Here is a 12,719-nt window from a genome sequence, read left to right as displayed (position 1 = left end):
ATTGCTATGCAGTGTTGAGGTTTGTGTCCTGACAATAGGAGTAAACTGCTTTTCTGAAGAGAAAACACTGATGCACTCCAGAAGCACTGAGGCATTGGGACTAACATTTAGTTGGGTGAAGTGATATTTGAGCTGTGGTCGTAATAGAAGAGCTTTAATGCTGGGGTTTATTCCTCCCTTTTTCTCAGTGAAAATGAACACCTGTTTTAGTCATGGTCTGGCTTTTGGAATGTGAAGGATAGGATGCATTTTTGGGGAGAGGGTGCATTGGGGCAGGTCAGGTGATGGTTCTGTGCTCTGTGTGGAGCATCAGCTGTGCCAAGGTGGAGAAGCTTGGGAGCATGTGTGTGATGTGAGTAGGGGCCAAACCATGAGAAAAGTGTGTGGTAAAAGAGGGGAGAGGACTGTCCCATGTACAACAGAATGAGGCAGGATGTGCACCATCACACCTCAGTCTTCTCACTGGGTTAAACTTCATTTCCTCCTCTTCTGATGTTGCAGTCCCTGAGCTGGGATTCTCTGCTCAGTGTTTTCTTGCAAACTTTGAGAAACTGATTAAAAATATGTAAAAGAGAAGTGATAAAACAAAGTTTAGAACTATTTGGTGCTGTTTAGAGCTGCCAGAGTTCCCTGGTCATCCTAACTTCAAATGATCAGAAATCTAGTATTATTCAATGTGATGATCTCTGCCATTTAAGATCACAGCATTTTAAGTCTCTCTCAACTTTGTAAGTGTTGTCTAGTTTATCTGGGAAGTCTTAAAGGAAGAACTCAGTTTAATTCTGTCAAAGTACATACAGGATCAAGTGTCAGGGTGAGTATCTCTGACCACAGAAAATACCATCTACCAAAAGGGGAAGAGGCAGGCAGTGCTGCAGTTCATTTGCCTTGTTGGGTGATTCGTCCCAGGGATTTTAGTCACTGAATTACCTCCCTCGTGGGCTGCCCACGTGACAGATTAAATCGAGATGAGGTTGGCCAAACAGCATGTCAAAGACAATATTCTTTCAATATGAAGACTCGTCCCAGACCTCTGGTAATGGTAAAGGACCTGTTTGCAGGGCAATGGAAAGGACCCTTAGACCTACTACTAACATGGGGCAGGGCTTATGCTTGTCTCCACAGATCACCATGTGAAATGGGTTCCTTCGCGGTGTGTGTGGCCATTTGTTGCGCCGTCCTGAAGGGTGAAGGCACTACTAATGCCTTACCCCCAAGATGGACAGAGCATGCTACACGTACCGATACCATGTGCATATCGTTCATGCCACAGGCGTATGTTGGTGGTTTTGAAAGGTTGTTACTGGGTACTCCCCCTCTTCCTTCGTCATATTACATTTGAAAATGTTTCAGGACCTGTTCAGGTTTTTCTCAGTGTGTTTTTATTGATTAAATGAAAAAGGGGGAGATGTGGGAAATAAGAATACCTTTGTTAGAGTTGTTAAATTTGTTATATTCTGTTCACCAAAAAGCACTCTGGGAAGGGCTCAGCTGTGGCTTGGATGGCCGGAGAGTCGGTTGAGAGTCGCCTCGTGTGTGAGGCAGTGATTGGCTGGGGAGACGTGTGGACACCACGTGAGCAGAGAGTGATTGGATGAAGGGACATGTGAACAACGACACCGCGGTGGCGGCCAGCCAATGGGTGCTTGTTTCGGTTAAGGCTCCCTTGAGTTCGGTTGAGTTGAGAGCATAAAAAGGCTGGGCTCGTTAGGATGAACGAGCTTCTTCGGAGCTACAAGGAGGTCCGCGTGTCTTTGTTCCCCACTGCTACGCCCTCTCGGAGTGAAAAGGGGCTGTATTGGAGGTGTGCTTTTTTTGCAGTGTCCTGATGTTCTGGTTGCAAGTGTTTGCTCCGAGGACAAGTTTTGAGACTTATAGGCATATAATAATATAACTTGAAAAACAGCTTGTTTGTATGTTGATGGTAGGTGAAGGTTTGCTGCCTGAAGCGCAATGAAGCCCCTGAAGTTTTGTTTCGCTTTTGTTGAATTCTTTGTATTAACAAGCCATCTCACACTTCCAGGGGAGTTTAAACAGAATTGGTACATGGTGTAACTAAGTTTGTAAAAAATCTCTACGTTGTATGTACACCGTATTCATGAATCTGCTTCCCATCTCCAGAGCATCAAAAGCTTCCTCTGAAACCCAGAAGAAAGATGTGCTCCCACCACTGCCGGCCATGTCTACTGCACAGCCTGCACCGAAGTCAGCCAAGATGACCCAAAAGAGACCCAGAAATGAGACTGATGAGCTGCCTGCCATGGATAACCCTGCCAGGAACAAGAGCAACCACAAGGATCCTTTGTTTCCCAAACACAGGAAAGTGGAGGGAAATCATATGGAACTGTCAAAGGACATCAAAGTAGGTATCCAGGATAACTGGTGGGATGGTTCCCTCAACCCATGGGTGCTATGTGATTCTCTTTAGAAACATACTCTGTAAACACCAAAGGCATGAGAATCATGTTTATGCTGATCGCCATTTTGGATTGTAGGCTACTGCAAATACAATACTGGTGTAAAAATAGGTGTGCTTATAAAAAGAAAGAGGGGATTGCTTAAAATAAGAAACAAGCAACCTGTGGTATTGGCTACAACCCAGATATAAGCCTTTATAGCTTGTTTACAAAATGGTTCATGATCCTTGCCAACTGGTTCTTTGCATTTCTGGGTTACAAAATTCGATTACATGGCTGGTGTGGTCTGGGATGTTGCTCTGTGTGTGTTAAGCCAGACTGTGCACACTGTATTAGCTGGCTTCTAACTGCTTGCTTTTTCCTGACAGTGTTGTTAGTATTGGGGAACCAGCAATTGTTGTGTGGTTAAGGTGGAAATAAGTGTGAATGGATCTTACCATTCTGCCTTGGCTAGGGGACATGAAAACGGTGCTGCTTGCAGCCTCACTGCTCTCTTAGTCATTGGGTAAGGAAACCTGCTGCCGAATTTCTCTGTGCTTGGGAAAAGTCTGAATGGTGTTAAGCATTACAAACAGTCAGGTGAGAAGCAAGCAGGGATTGCTGAGGAAGAGAGCCTGGAAAATAGACTATGCTTGGGACAAATAAACATTTTCACTTGAAATTTAGGAAAGCTGGGCTTTGGAATTATTTTAGGCATATCTCTCTAACCAGCTTTATCTCTTTGTTTTTTCAGGGATCTGCAGATGAGGTCACAAAGCCTTTCCCAGTGCCTTCTTTGCCAAATGGTACCTCTAAGCCAAGGAGACCTCTGCTCAAGTTTGAAAAGTAAGTTTTTGTTTGACACCCCTCATCTGTACTTTCTGAAGGCTGGATCTGAAAAGATGATCATAGAAATGGGTAAAACCCCTGAAGGCATGAGGCAAGGCTGGCCCTGAAACCACCCTGGCTTCTGCTTTTTTCTGAGATGTGTGAGACCTGCCTTGTACCCTACCCTGTTTCTCTTTCAACTGTTTTTCCTCTCTGTCCCCAATTCAGGCAGCATTCAAAGGAATACTACATTGAACAGGCCCAGAGGCTAAAGCACAAAGCTGATGCAATGGTAAGCCTTGACCTTGTGCTGGGAATGTTGACCAGCTCCTGCACTCAGCCCTGGTACCTGTGTGTGTGGGAATGAGGTTCACTGGCTACCATGACTTCCTTACTCCATACATGGAGTATGTTCAGTCATGTGTTGGGAGGCTGTCTTTATTTGGCAGGTGTTCAGATGTTCTTCTTTGATGCAAACACATCTAGACAATGGGATTCAGAACTGGCATTGTCTGGGGTTAGCTTTGCAGAGCTATAAAAGAGTCCTTGGAAAACAGATGGAACAGTTAGTTTTAAGATATTTTGAAAAGTCAGGATCCTGGCAGCTATTGAGTTGCTGGTGGCCAAGACTTGGAAGTGGCCCTGACAGTCTGATTTTTCTCTGCTCTGCACAGTTTAACAGTGTGCAGGAGTGAACATATTGCTTTGCTAATTTTGGCTCAGTCAGATAATGTCCATTTGCTACTTTCTGTTTACCTGTGAAAATGAAGTGAATACTGCAGTGGGAAAGTTCCCTGTGCCTCGCAGAAGGCAAGCCTCCAAGACCAGACAACAGTATCTAACAAAAGTGAAGATAATAAATTACTCAAGGAAACCATTGAGCAAGAGGAAGAGATACAAATGGAGCACACAGAGCTGATGACTGGGATCACATTAAGGGTTCTGCTGAGAACCTTTTAGTTGTCACCAGAGGCCAGACTGGAATCTTTTTCTTTCTTCAAATCCTGCCTAGCTAGGAAGAAAAGAGAGCTCAAGTACACTTGAGAGAAGTGTGTTTGGTCCTAGTTGAAAAATGAGAGTTTTTTCCCCAATAGACTGACAAGACTGGAAAGGCCTTGCAGTACCTGGAGGCTGCCCTTTTATTCATCGAATATGGGATTGCCTTGGAATCAGACGTGCTGGAACCAAAATCAGCTTACAGCATACTCAGTGACACCATAGTTCTCATCAAGTAAGTGGCTTTCAGAGGGTGACAGTTTGGCAGCACATTTGGAGGGGAGGGCATTTTGGCACACAGTCCTCTGCTCAAGATCTTACAAAGTTCTGGATGCCAGGACTGGGTACTCGGGGCAGGTTTCCTGACTTTCCAGCTGTTTTTTGAGATTATTGCATGTGCTGTTTTTTTCACGGTCTGTGGAGCTTCAGAGCGCTCTGGTGGCTGACAAGGTCCTGTTTATTTTGTCTCCTTAGATTCATTATGACACTGAAACCATTTGCAGACTCCTCAGTCTCTTCACATGGAAAAATCTTTGCTGTGTTACGGTGAGTAATTGTGTTTCTGTTCCTTCATGTTCTGCTTTGAAACTTGATAGAGGGAAAGATCCATTACTTCCAGGGGTGAAGGAATGAGTTAAATGGGAGTTAGAGTTATGCAAAGAAAAAAAAACCCAATATGAAGGAACAGGAAAAAACACAATATAAAAACCAGAATGAATTGAAACGTCTCTGAAGTGAGCTGGGAGATCAGTAAAGGACCACATGTAGAAAGCACAGGCTTTAAAATTTGATCTGCTGGTAACTTGAGAACCACATAAGGGCTTTCACCTAAGGTGAAAGAATGTGATTTGGCTGCCTATGTTTGAGCTGTGTAACTGAAGCTGTAGCTGAACATGGATGAGGCACTTCTGGATGGGGGCTTACTCAGCCTTTGGCACCTCTGCAAGCCTGGGCACCTGTTTGTATGAAAAACCAGAGAAGGCCCTTCCTTGTTTGTTTCTTTCCCTTGTGATGTTTTTCACAAAGTCTTTTTTTATCATGATCAGAAGAAGGAGAATTTTGAGCTTTCTTGACTTTCCAGTAGAGCTGAGGTGTGCCTGCCTCCATCCCACAAGGCTGATGGGGGCTGGGCACAAACACTGACCCTCGGGTGTGTTTCTGTTCACAGCATGCGCTGCCAGTCCATTCTGCACATGGCAATGTTTGGGTACAAAAAAGACACTGCAATGAGGTATTCCAGACTCCTGAATGACCACTTCAAGGTAGGGCACAGGTATCACTAAGCTGCCAGCTGGATGGCTGTGGTAGTTACTGATGTCAGCTGAACAGGCCAAAACTAACTACACTTTTATTCCTTGCTGCAGAGTAATTTCAGAGTAATACAAGCACCTTCTCCAGGTGTTGCAAGGTAAGATTGAAAAATTTGTTGTCACGTGTCTGTGTTTCAATGACAATGAGTAAGAGCTTTTCTGTGGTCATTTCATGTGGCAGACAGCTATCAGGCTGTCTTTCAAATTCTATGGCTGGGAGAAGGTTGTTTGGACTTTGATGGTGGTACTGATTCCAGTTACATTGTTTGGCCACCTTGCACAGGCTAGTTCATTGGGAAGTAAATGGTCTCTTGAGAGCAGTGGTGGAAGCCCTGTCATACCAGTGACTAAAATTAGATTGGTTGAAGTGGTGGGGGTGTGATGAGCCAGGCAGTGTCTGGAAGGTGGCCGGCTGACCACATTTAGCTGCCCTGGGTCTATAAATAAGTGTGTGTAGGCTGACCTGGCTGCGCTGAGTAGCTGCCAGAAGCTCCAGCCTCCAGAGTTTCCTCCTTCAGTGTGCCTGAATTGGAAAGCATTAGGGAAAACACTTGGGTAATCTGGTGAAGACTTTCACAAGTAGGTGTAGATTTTGGAAGATAGATGGGTGGCCCTTTCTGATGTCTGGTCCCCACATTTTCTCTTGTTGAGCAGAGTCCTTCTAAATCACTTCCAAAAACTTGGCCTTGCCCTCAAAGTACAATTGTTTGTGCTGTAGCTGAACACATCTCACTTTTCAGCATTCCACTCCATGCTGCCAGCCTGGGTGACACTGGATAGCTCCTTGCATGGGGCAGCCTTGTGGAAAGATGTTTAGCTCTGAAGTTGAATGTGGTGTTTCTTTTCTGCTGCAGAAGCACAGGCTTGCCTTCTCCTCTCTCTCCAATACCCTCTCCTGCTGGATCTGTGAGTTCTCAGCCAGGATCAAATGATAGCAGCAGCATTGGCCACAATGGCATTGGCAACAGCACTGGCTCTACTGTCACTGTCTCCTGTCATATCTCCAGTGTCACCTCCTCCTATGTCAACATCACCTCCTATATCCTTCATGCATATGAAATTTGGGAAAAGGCTGATGCACTGGCCAGAAAGAATAAAGGTAAGTTTTTGCCCTTTGTCTTTTCTGTCTTGTGTCATGGTTATGTGTGTTCTTACTTCAATCCCAACAGTCAGTGCAGCAAGCACCGTACCTAAAGATCAAAGCTTGAAATATGTGGAATGTCTCAGCCAGGGCATATTGGCAGAGATACTTGATGGTGATATATTGATGAGTGTTCCCATTAAAAGGTTGTCTTGGCATCCTCAAATGTCTTAAGAGCTACGGGATGAGGGTGTCGAGTGCAGGAAACCAGCCAGCTCGCTTCAAGGTAGCACAAGAAGCGTAAGGGGGTTGGGGTTTTTCTGTCTTTCCCTTTGGGGCACTGAGCTTTTCTGAGTTGATTCACTTTGTTTAAAAACATCGTTTTGGCCCATAGCCTTGTGTTTTAGTTTCTGTCAAACTTCCAGGTCATTTTGTCTTGAAAACGGTGAAGCTGCCTAACAGAGAAGCTGAGCAGCTCTTGAATTTGAGTCCTTGCTGGGTACGTGCCCAGTATTTGCCAGCAGCAATTCCTAGAATTGCTGCAACTTTTTTTTTAATTTTACAGTTTTGTTGTTAAAAATGTTGTATTGTCCTGTGGTGAATACACAAAAGCCACAGGGTGGGTGCAGTCCAGCCCGTGACCTGCCATCCCACATGGCCTTAGCAGTGTCATTTTTCATAAAACACAAAGTTTTGTGAGCCACTGTGGGCAAAGAGATGCATTGCCATGACCTGTTGGCAAACTTGCAAAGGAAAGTAAGCACAATGTGCCTGGCTGAATTGTTGGAAGGCTGTAAAAATCCTCACACTAATGAGGCAGTTGTTGAAAATCAAAAGGCTTTCCAAGTCACCTCTGAATAAAATAACTGGATGTTGGCTGTCCTCTGAGCAAATCTGTGCTTGCAGATGTATTTTCTGTTCTGTCCTCAAAAGGCTGATAAAAGACTGTCACATAGAAGCAGTGGATGCTGCTAATAAGCCAAAGGAGTGAGTCATGGAGGAAGATGTGTGGGAGGGCAGCTTGAGCACAGCCTTGCATCAGTCAAGACTAAATTCAAAACGTGCTCTGTGACTGGTCCCGATGTAGGGGGATCATGAGTGGGCTACTAAATACTCTCTAAGGAGTGGATCTGTGCAGAGGCCAGTAAATACTCATGTAGGCTTGGTGGTGTTGTCACTGTTCAGGACGGTGGAGGCATTTCAGAACTGGAACTTACTGATAATCAGTGTAATGTATGAAGAGGTACAGAGAGTGAGAATGCAAAATGAATAAAAAAGGCCACATCCTTGATTCTTTTATACAATTCATAGGGCATAAGAAGAGGAAGAAAGAGCAGTAGCCTTTAGCTATCAAGATCCTATAAACCAGGAAGTCCTAAGCTGTTGGAAAGCAGTGAGCTGTAACTGCTGTCCAAGTCACTTGTGCAGAGCTGAAGATCCTTCTGGAGGGCCCACTAACAGGTCCCAGCTCCTCACTGTAATTCATGGAGCACTGTGGATCACGAGACTCTTAACAGGCTGTCTTCCAGCCTCTGATCTTCCCTAGCAAGGACAAGCTGAGGCTGCAGGCATGGATATGGAGTCCCTCTCCTTTCACATGATGCTGTGCTGACAGATCAAGTTATCTTCTGTTTGCTCAGACAGGGGCTTTGAACTCCATCTATTCCCCTTGGAGGGCATGGATTTTGTAAACAAAAGCAGGAAAATCAGAGGGAATGTATTCTCTGCTTCTGCATTGGCAAGTATTGGAAAGGAAGTGTGTGTACTCCGCTTCTGAAGAGCTCCTTGCACAGCCAAGCAGAAATTTTCCACCTCTAGCTTCAGTCTTTGTGTATCAAAAAGAAGAGTTGAGAATGACCAGTTTCTGGAAAGGTGTTTAGCCAACATGGTTGAGCTGAAGAGTGAGGGACTGGGCCTGTGTCAGTGGGAGGCAGGTCATGCAGGAATGTCTTGGAAAGGTGAGCGCAAAGGAATAGGTGTGAGAATTTCCCACAGCTCATGGTCACCTGCACAGATGGTTGCCAGCACAGCAGGGCTTGCAGCCTGCCAGCTCCTCATGGCAGGGTCAGGTGTGCTGCAGGAGCCACCTCCTGTGTGGGAAGAGGAGTGGGATGTCTGGAGTTGGTGGGATGGGAAGAATGTGAGACATGCTCAACTATAAGCAATCCAAATCAGAGCTGTATAGCCTGGCAAGCTACACAAATAGAGACATCCTGATGTCTCCAAGGTTTGAGGATGGATGAAGGAAAGGGACCACAGCTGTGTGTGCTTCTGGGTGCTGCTCAGGAAGACACTCAAATTTGGCCTGTTTAGAATTTGGGGGAAGCTTGAAGTAGCTTGTGTGGTGTGAACATCCAAACTTTTGCCCACCTACCATGGGGTCTCTGTGTCCTCTAAAGTCTCAGGACATGAGGAAGTGGCTCAGTGTGTGTAAACATGTTTTCCTGTTGCCCGCCTTGCCTGCTGTGCTTGCCACCCTTCCCAGCCCTGTGACACTACTGAGCTGTCTGCACTGTTTAACAGGACTGGCCAGCTGACTGTGTGCTGCTGCTGTCACTCCTCGTCTGTCAGATGTGCCTGGTGTATAAAACCAACCAAATGTTTTCTCCTTCTCTCCCTTTTTTTTTTTTTTTCCAGAGTTTTTTGCTGAGCTCAGCAGAGTGACGAGTGCTCTGGCACTGACCAGTAGCCTGACAGACCTGGTACACTACATCAGACAGGGATTACAGTGGCTGAGACTGGAAGCAAATATGCCTTAACTGGTTCTCCAGGTGGTTAAATACCTTGAAGTTTTTTTGCACTTTCGAAGCCTCAGAAACAGTTTAATTTTTTTTTAATTGTTCAGTACAAAGCACCTGCAAGGGAAAATATTTTAAATAAAGTTGGAAGTTATCTGGTTACACTGGAAAACCCTTGAACTGTGTTTTTCATGGGTAGCACTTTGCTACCTTGAAAAAGAAGAGACGGAGGATGGCACCTTCCTTTAAAATGATCGAAGTGCAATGAATTGTCTGAATGGCCCAATGTATTGATGGTCTATAAACATTTCTGTTACAAATAACCAGCAGGACAATAATTGCACATGATGCTGACAAGAAGGAAATCTGCCTCCAGAGGTGGTTATGCAACATCCCACAGTCTGCAGCAGTCGTGTGCCCAGACAACATGTCAGAGGAGCTGTTTTTGCAAGCACAGATGCAATCTTTGGTGTCTTTGTTCCTCAAGAGCAAGTAGCAACCTCATCAAGCGCCGAATGGCATTATGTTACAGGAAAAACAGCAAAAGGATCTGCTCTGCCTGCTTTCCATCCTCACCCTCCTACTTTTGTCAGCCAGCTGACAGAACTGAGGAAGCCACTGCCTTCAGTGCTGCAAGTTTCCTTTTCAGATCATCGCTGCTTTGGTCCTCCTTGCTATGCTCTCGAGCGCATCCATGCCCCAGGCACTCCAGCTGTGTTACTGAGGGGCTGCCTCAGCTTTAGCCTTGCAAGCCAAACACAGTTGGGGTGGCAAAACAACGTGGTGTGTTTGGAGCAGCCCCACCTCTCTGCTGAGAGATGTCACCATGAGGATTCTTTGTTGGGCTGATTTTTGTCATTTCAGTGGGTGGGGCTGGAAAGCTGCACTGCTTCATTGTCATTGCTTGGACATTGTTCTGAGAGCTTCCATGGGAAGGAATTGCTTCTGATTAAGGAAGGATTAAGTGGCTGAATGTGGAACATAAGATAAATTTTTCATTTGGATATCTGCCTGCAACCATTGAGGGTCTTGGTGAATATCTAAGAGCAGGATTTGTACCAAAGTAGGGTTTTCTTCATGTGGGAGACAACTCATGTGTTCTCTCAGCCATACTATAGGATGGGCCCAGTGACTTAAAAACCTGTCAAGGGAACAAGAAAGGGAATAACGAGCTGTTTCCAAGCATTTTGTCCTTGTAACAGTATCAGTGAAGGCAGCACCCATGGCATTTGTGCATTCAGTGAGGTGACACCCTTCTCTACCCAAAGATTCCTTGTGTGACAGCAGCAGCATCCTGCCATCCCCGTATGTAATAGTGTGCCTTAGCCCGCTGGTCCCCTCTCACATCCCTCGCCCTCTCTGACAGACCCATGGGACTGGTGAAGAGAAAGACGGTATCCCAAAACAATGGTGTTTACAAGGAAGAATAATCTCCCTTTTCCACATAATTTCATGATGGAGGAACAGGTCTGCAGATGTGCAGCAGTACCCTCTTTGCAAAATACCTGCTCATGGGTTTCAGGCTCATGAAAATGGATGGTAAATAAATACCAGCAAAAGGTCTTCATTTCCAAAAGTAGCTTCTGTAGAAGCGGTCCCTGCCATGGGGAAGCCTGGGCTCCTCCTGGCTCTGGGAGGAGGTGGCAGGAATGTGCTGGTCCCAAGCAAAGGGGTGCTCTCCTGTCACCTTCCCTGGCAGTGCAGGACCACTGGGATCATGGCTGGGCCCTTCTGCACCTTGAAGGGACTGGCCTTTTATGTTCACTGTGTTAAAATCCTCAGAGCATTTCAGGGATGAGCTGTCCTAACAAATGGAAGGAAGATTCATGTCCCCCCTCCCTATTTTACCTATCAAGCTTCGCTTGCACTCCTCCTCCCTGGAGCAGTGAGTGCTTGGAGTAAGCCAGGGACAAAGAAGGGCTCAGCATTAACTGTTTTGTTCTCAGGAAGTGTGTGGATGGGCAGCCAGCCTGGAGGCTGATGTGCACTTTGGAGCTCGATCCCACACTGGTGGATCGATGCCACCTTCGGACTTTGTCTTCAGACAAAGCTATTTCTAGGATCACCAGCTGAGGAGGAGGAGGAAAGATGAAAGCTTTATTGAACCTGAAGACCACTGTGGGAGCCTGCAGGAACCATAGCAGAGTGTTAGGGGAAGGCATAAGGAGCAGCAGGGACAGGGGTGTCCTGGTACTTTCCTTCTGTGCACATCCATGTCCCTCCCTGCTGCCAGGAGAGGTGCTCGCCGCTGTGCGAAAGCGGTCACGCGAGGGCTGCTCCCATTCCCAGCACAAACTCCCCTGGGCTTTGGGGGAAAGGAAATCACAGGCAGTTTGTGTCACAGGTGTGTGGGGGGACCTTTGAGGGCTCTCACTTCGAAAGGAATCTGTGGAAGCATCACTCCCAGGCTCCACAGCAGGAACATAGGTTTTGTTTCAGGACACAGAGAAGACTGTTTAAATAATAGGAAATTCTTAAAAAAGCCATCATATTTCAACTTTGAGCCAGGTCAGAGGCCTGCAGAGGGTTAGGAAAGAAGCTCATTGATTTCACCTGGGCCTATTCAGGTCTTTAAAAGAAACAAACTAAAAAGAAATAAAAACAGAAATCAAAACGTAGCAGTGGAGGAAATAACGTTTGCCATTAAGAAGCAAACCATTAATCCAAGGAAAACCAGGGGTGATTGTTTAATCCCAGAAGGAAAGGAGGCAGCTATGGTGGCAAAGCAGCATCATTTCCATGCAATATTTATTTAAAAGAAATAATAATACATGTGTTGAAATTGTCAAATGTTCTATTTTTAAGATGCCATTTATTTAATAGTTGAAAACCCCACTTACATGGAGATAGAGATCTCTTCTGTAACTGAAAGTCAAAGTCTGACTGCAATGTCCTTGTTTTTGGTTTTGTCCTCTCCCCTCCCTCTTGGTTCCCATGATAAATCTGTACATCTTTTTTTGGGGATGTATGTCCCTCTTGTATATAACTTTTTTCTGCCCTGCGTGTGATGGAATTTCTGAGATGGTTGATTCATATGGGGGAAATAAACAATAAATGAATGTTTGTTATGAGGTGTTTCAAGAGTCCTTGTGTTCTCAGCTTCTTGCAGAGAGAAATTCTAGCGTAGCTTTTCTCTGAATGGCCTTAGTGTTTCCCTTCTGAATGAGGTTTAGGTATGAATTTCTGTACAAGAAGTCTCTTGTTCCCTTTGCTGCCCTGTTTGTTGCCCCTTGCCCTTTCATTAATGCCCAAAAATGGTGCAGATGTAGATGCTCAGAGTGGCAGGAGTGCCATGACTCGGGACATGTTCCTCCTACCCTCCCAAAACTGATCCAGGGAAGGCTGTGCTGGGCCAGCTGCTGACAGCCAG

At 45.6% G+C, this 12,719-nt stretch overlaps 1 protein-coding gene across 1 annotated transcript in view; it reads left to right on the top strand.

Moving 5' to 3' along the window:
• AFF1 (AF4/FMR2 family member 1) overlaps nt 1–12,430 on the top strand; it is a 46,011-nt gene extending 33,581 nt beyond the window's left edge. Inside the window, exons 13-21 of the mRNA XM_017744112.1 lie at nt 2,122–2,362; nt 3,151–3,242; nt 3,453–3,516; nt 4,319–4,455; nt 4,695–4,766; nt 5,389–5,482; nt 5,585–5,628; nt 6,385–6,629; nt 9,249–12,430. Of these exons, the coding sequence (XP_017599601.1) occupies nt 2,122–2,362; nt 3,151–3,242; nt 3,453–3,516; nt 4,319–4,455; nt 4,695–4,766; nt 5,389–5,482; nt 5,585–5,628; nt 6,385–6,629; nt 9,249–9,370 (1,111 nt within the window). The 3' untranslated portion in view covers nt 9,371–12,430. The remainder of the gene's footprint in view (nt 1–2,121; nt 2,363–3,150; nt 3,243–3,452; nt 3,517–4,318; nt 4,456–4,694; nt 4,767–5,388; nt 5,483–5,584; nt 5,629–6,384; nt 6,630–9,248) is intronic.
• Nucleotides 12,431–12,719: the final 289 nt, after the last annotated feature.

The sequence above is a fragment of the Corvus brachyrhynchos genome, unplaced genomic scaffold (assembly GCF_000691975.1).
Source record: "Corvus brachyrhynchos isolate BGI_N302 unplaced genomic scaffold, ASM69197v1 scaffold229, whole genome shotgun sequence".
Taxonomy (NCBI): domain Eukaryota; kingdom Metazoa; phylum Chordata; class Aves; order Passeriformes; family Corvidae; genus Corvus; species Corvus brachyrhynchos.
This window is presented reverse-complemented; position numbering and strand designations above follow the sequence as displayed.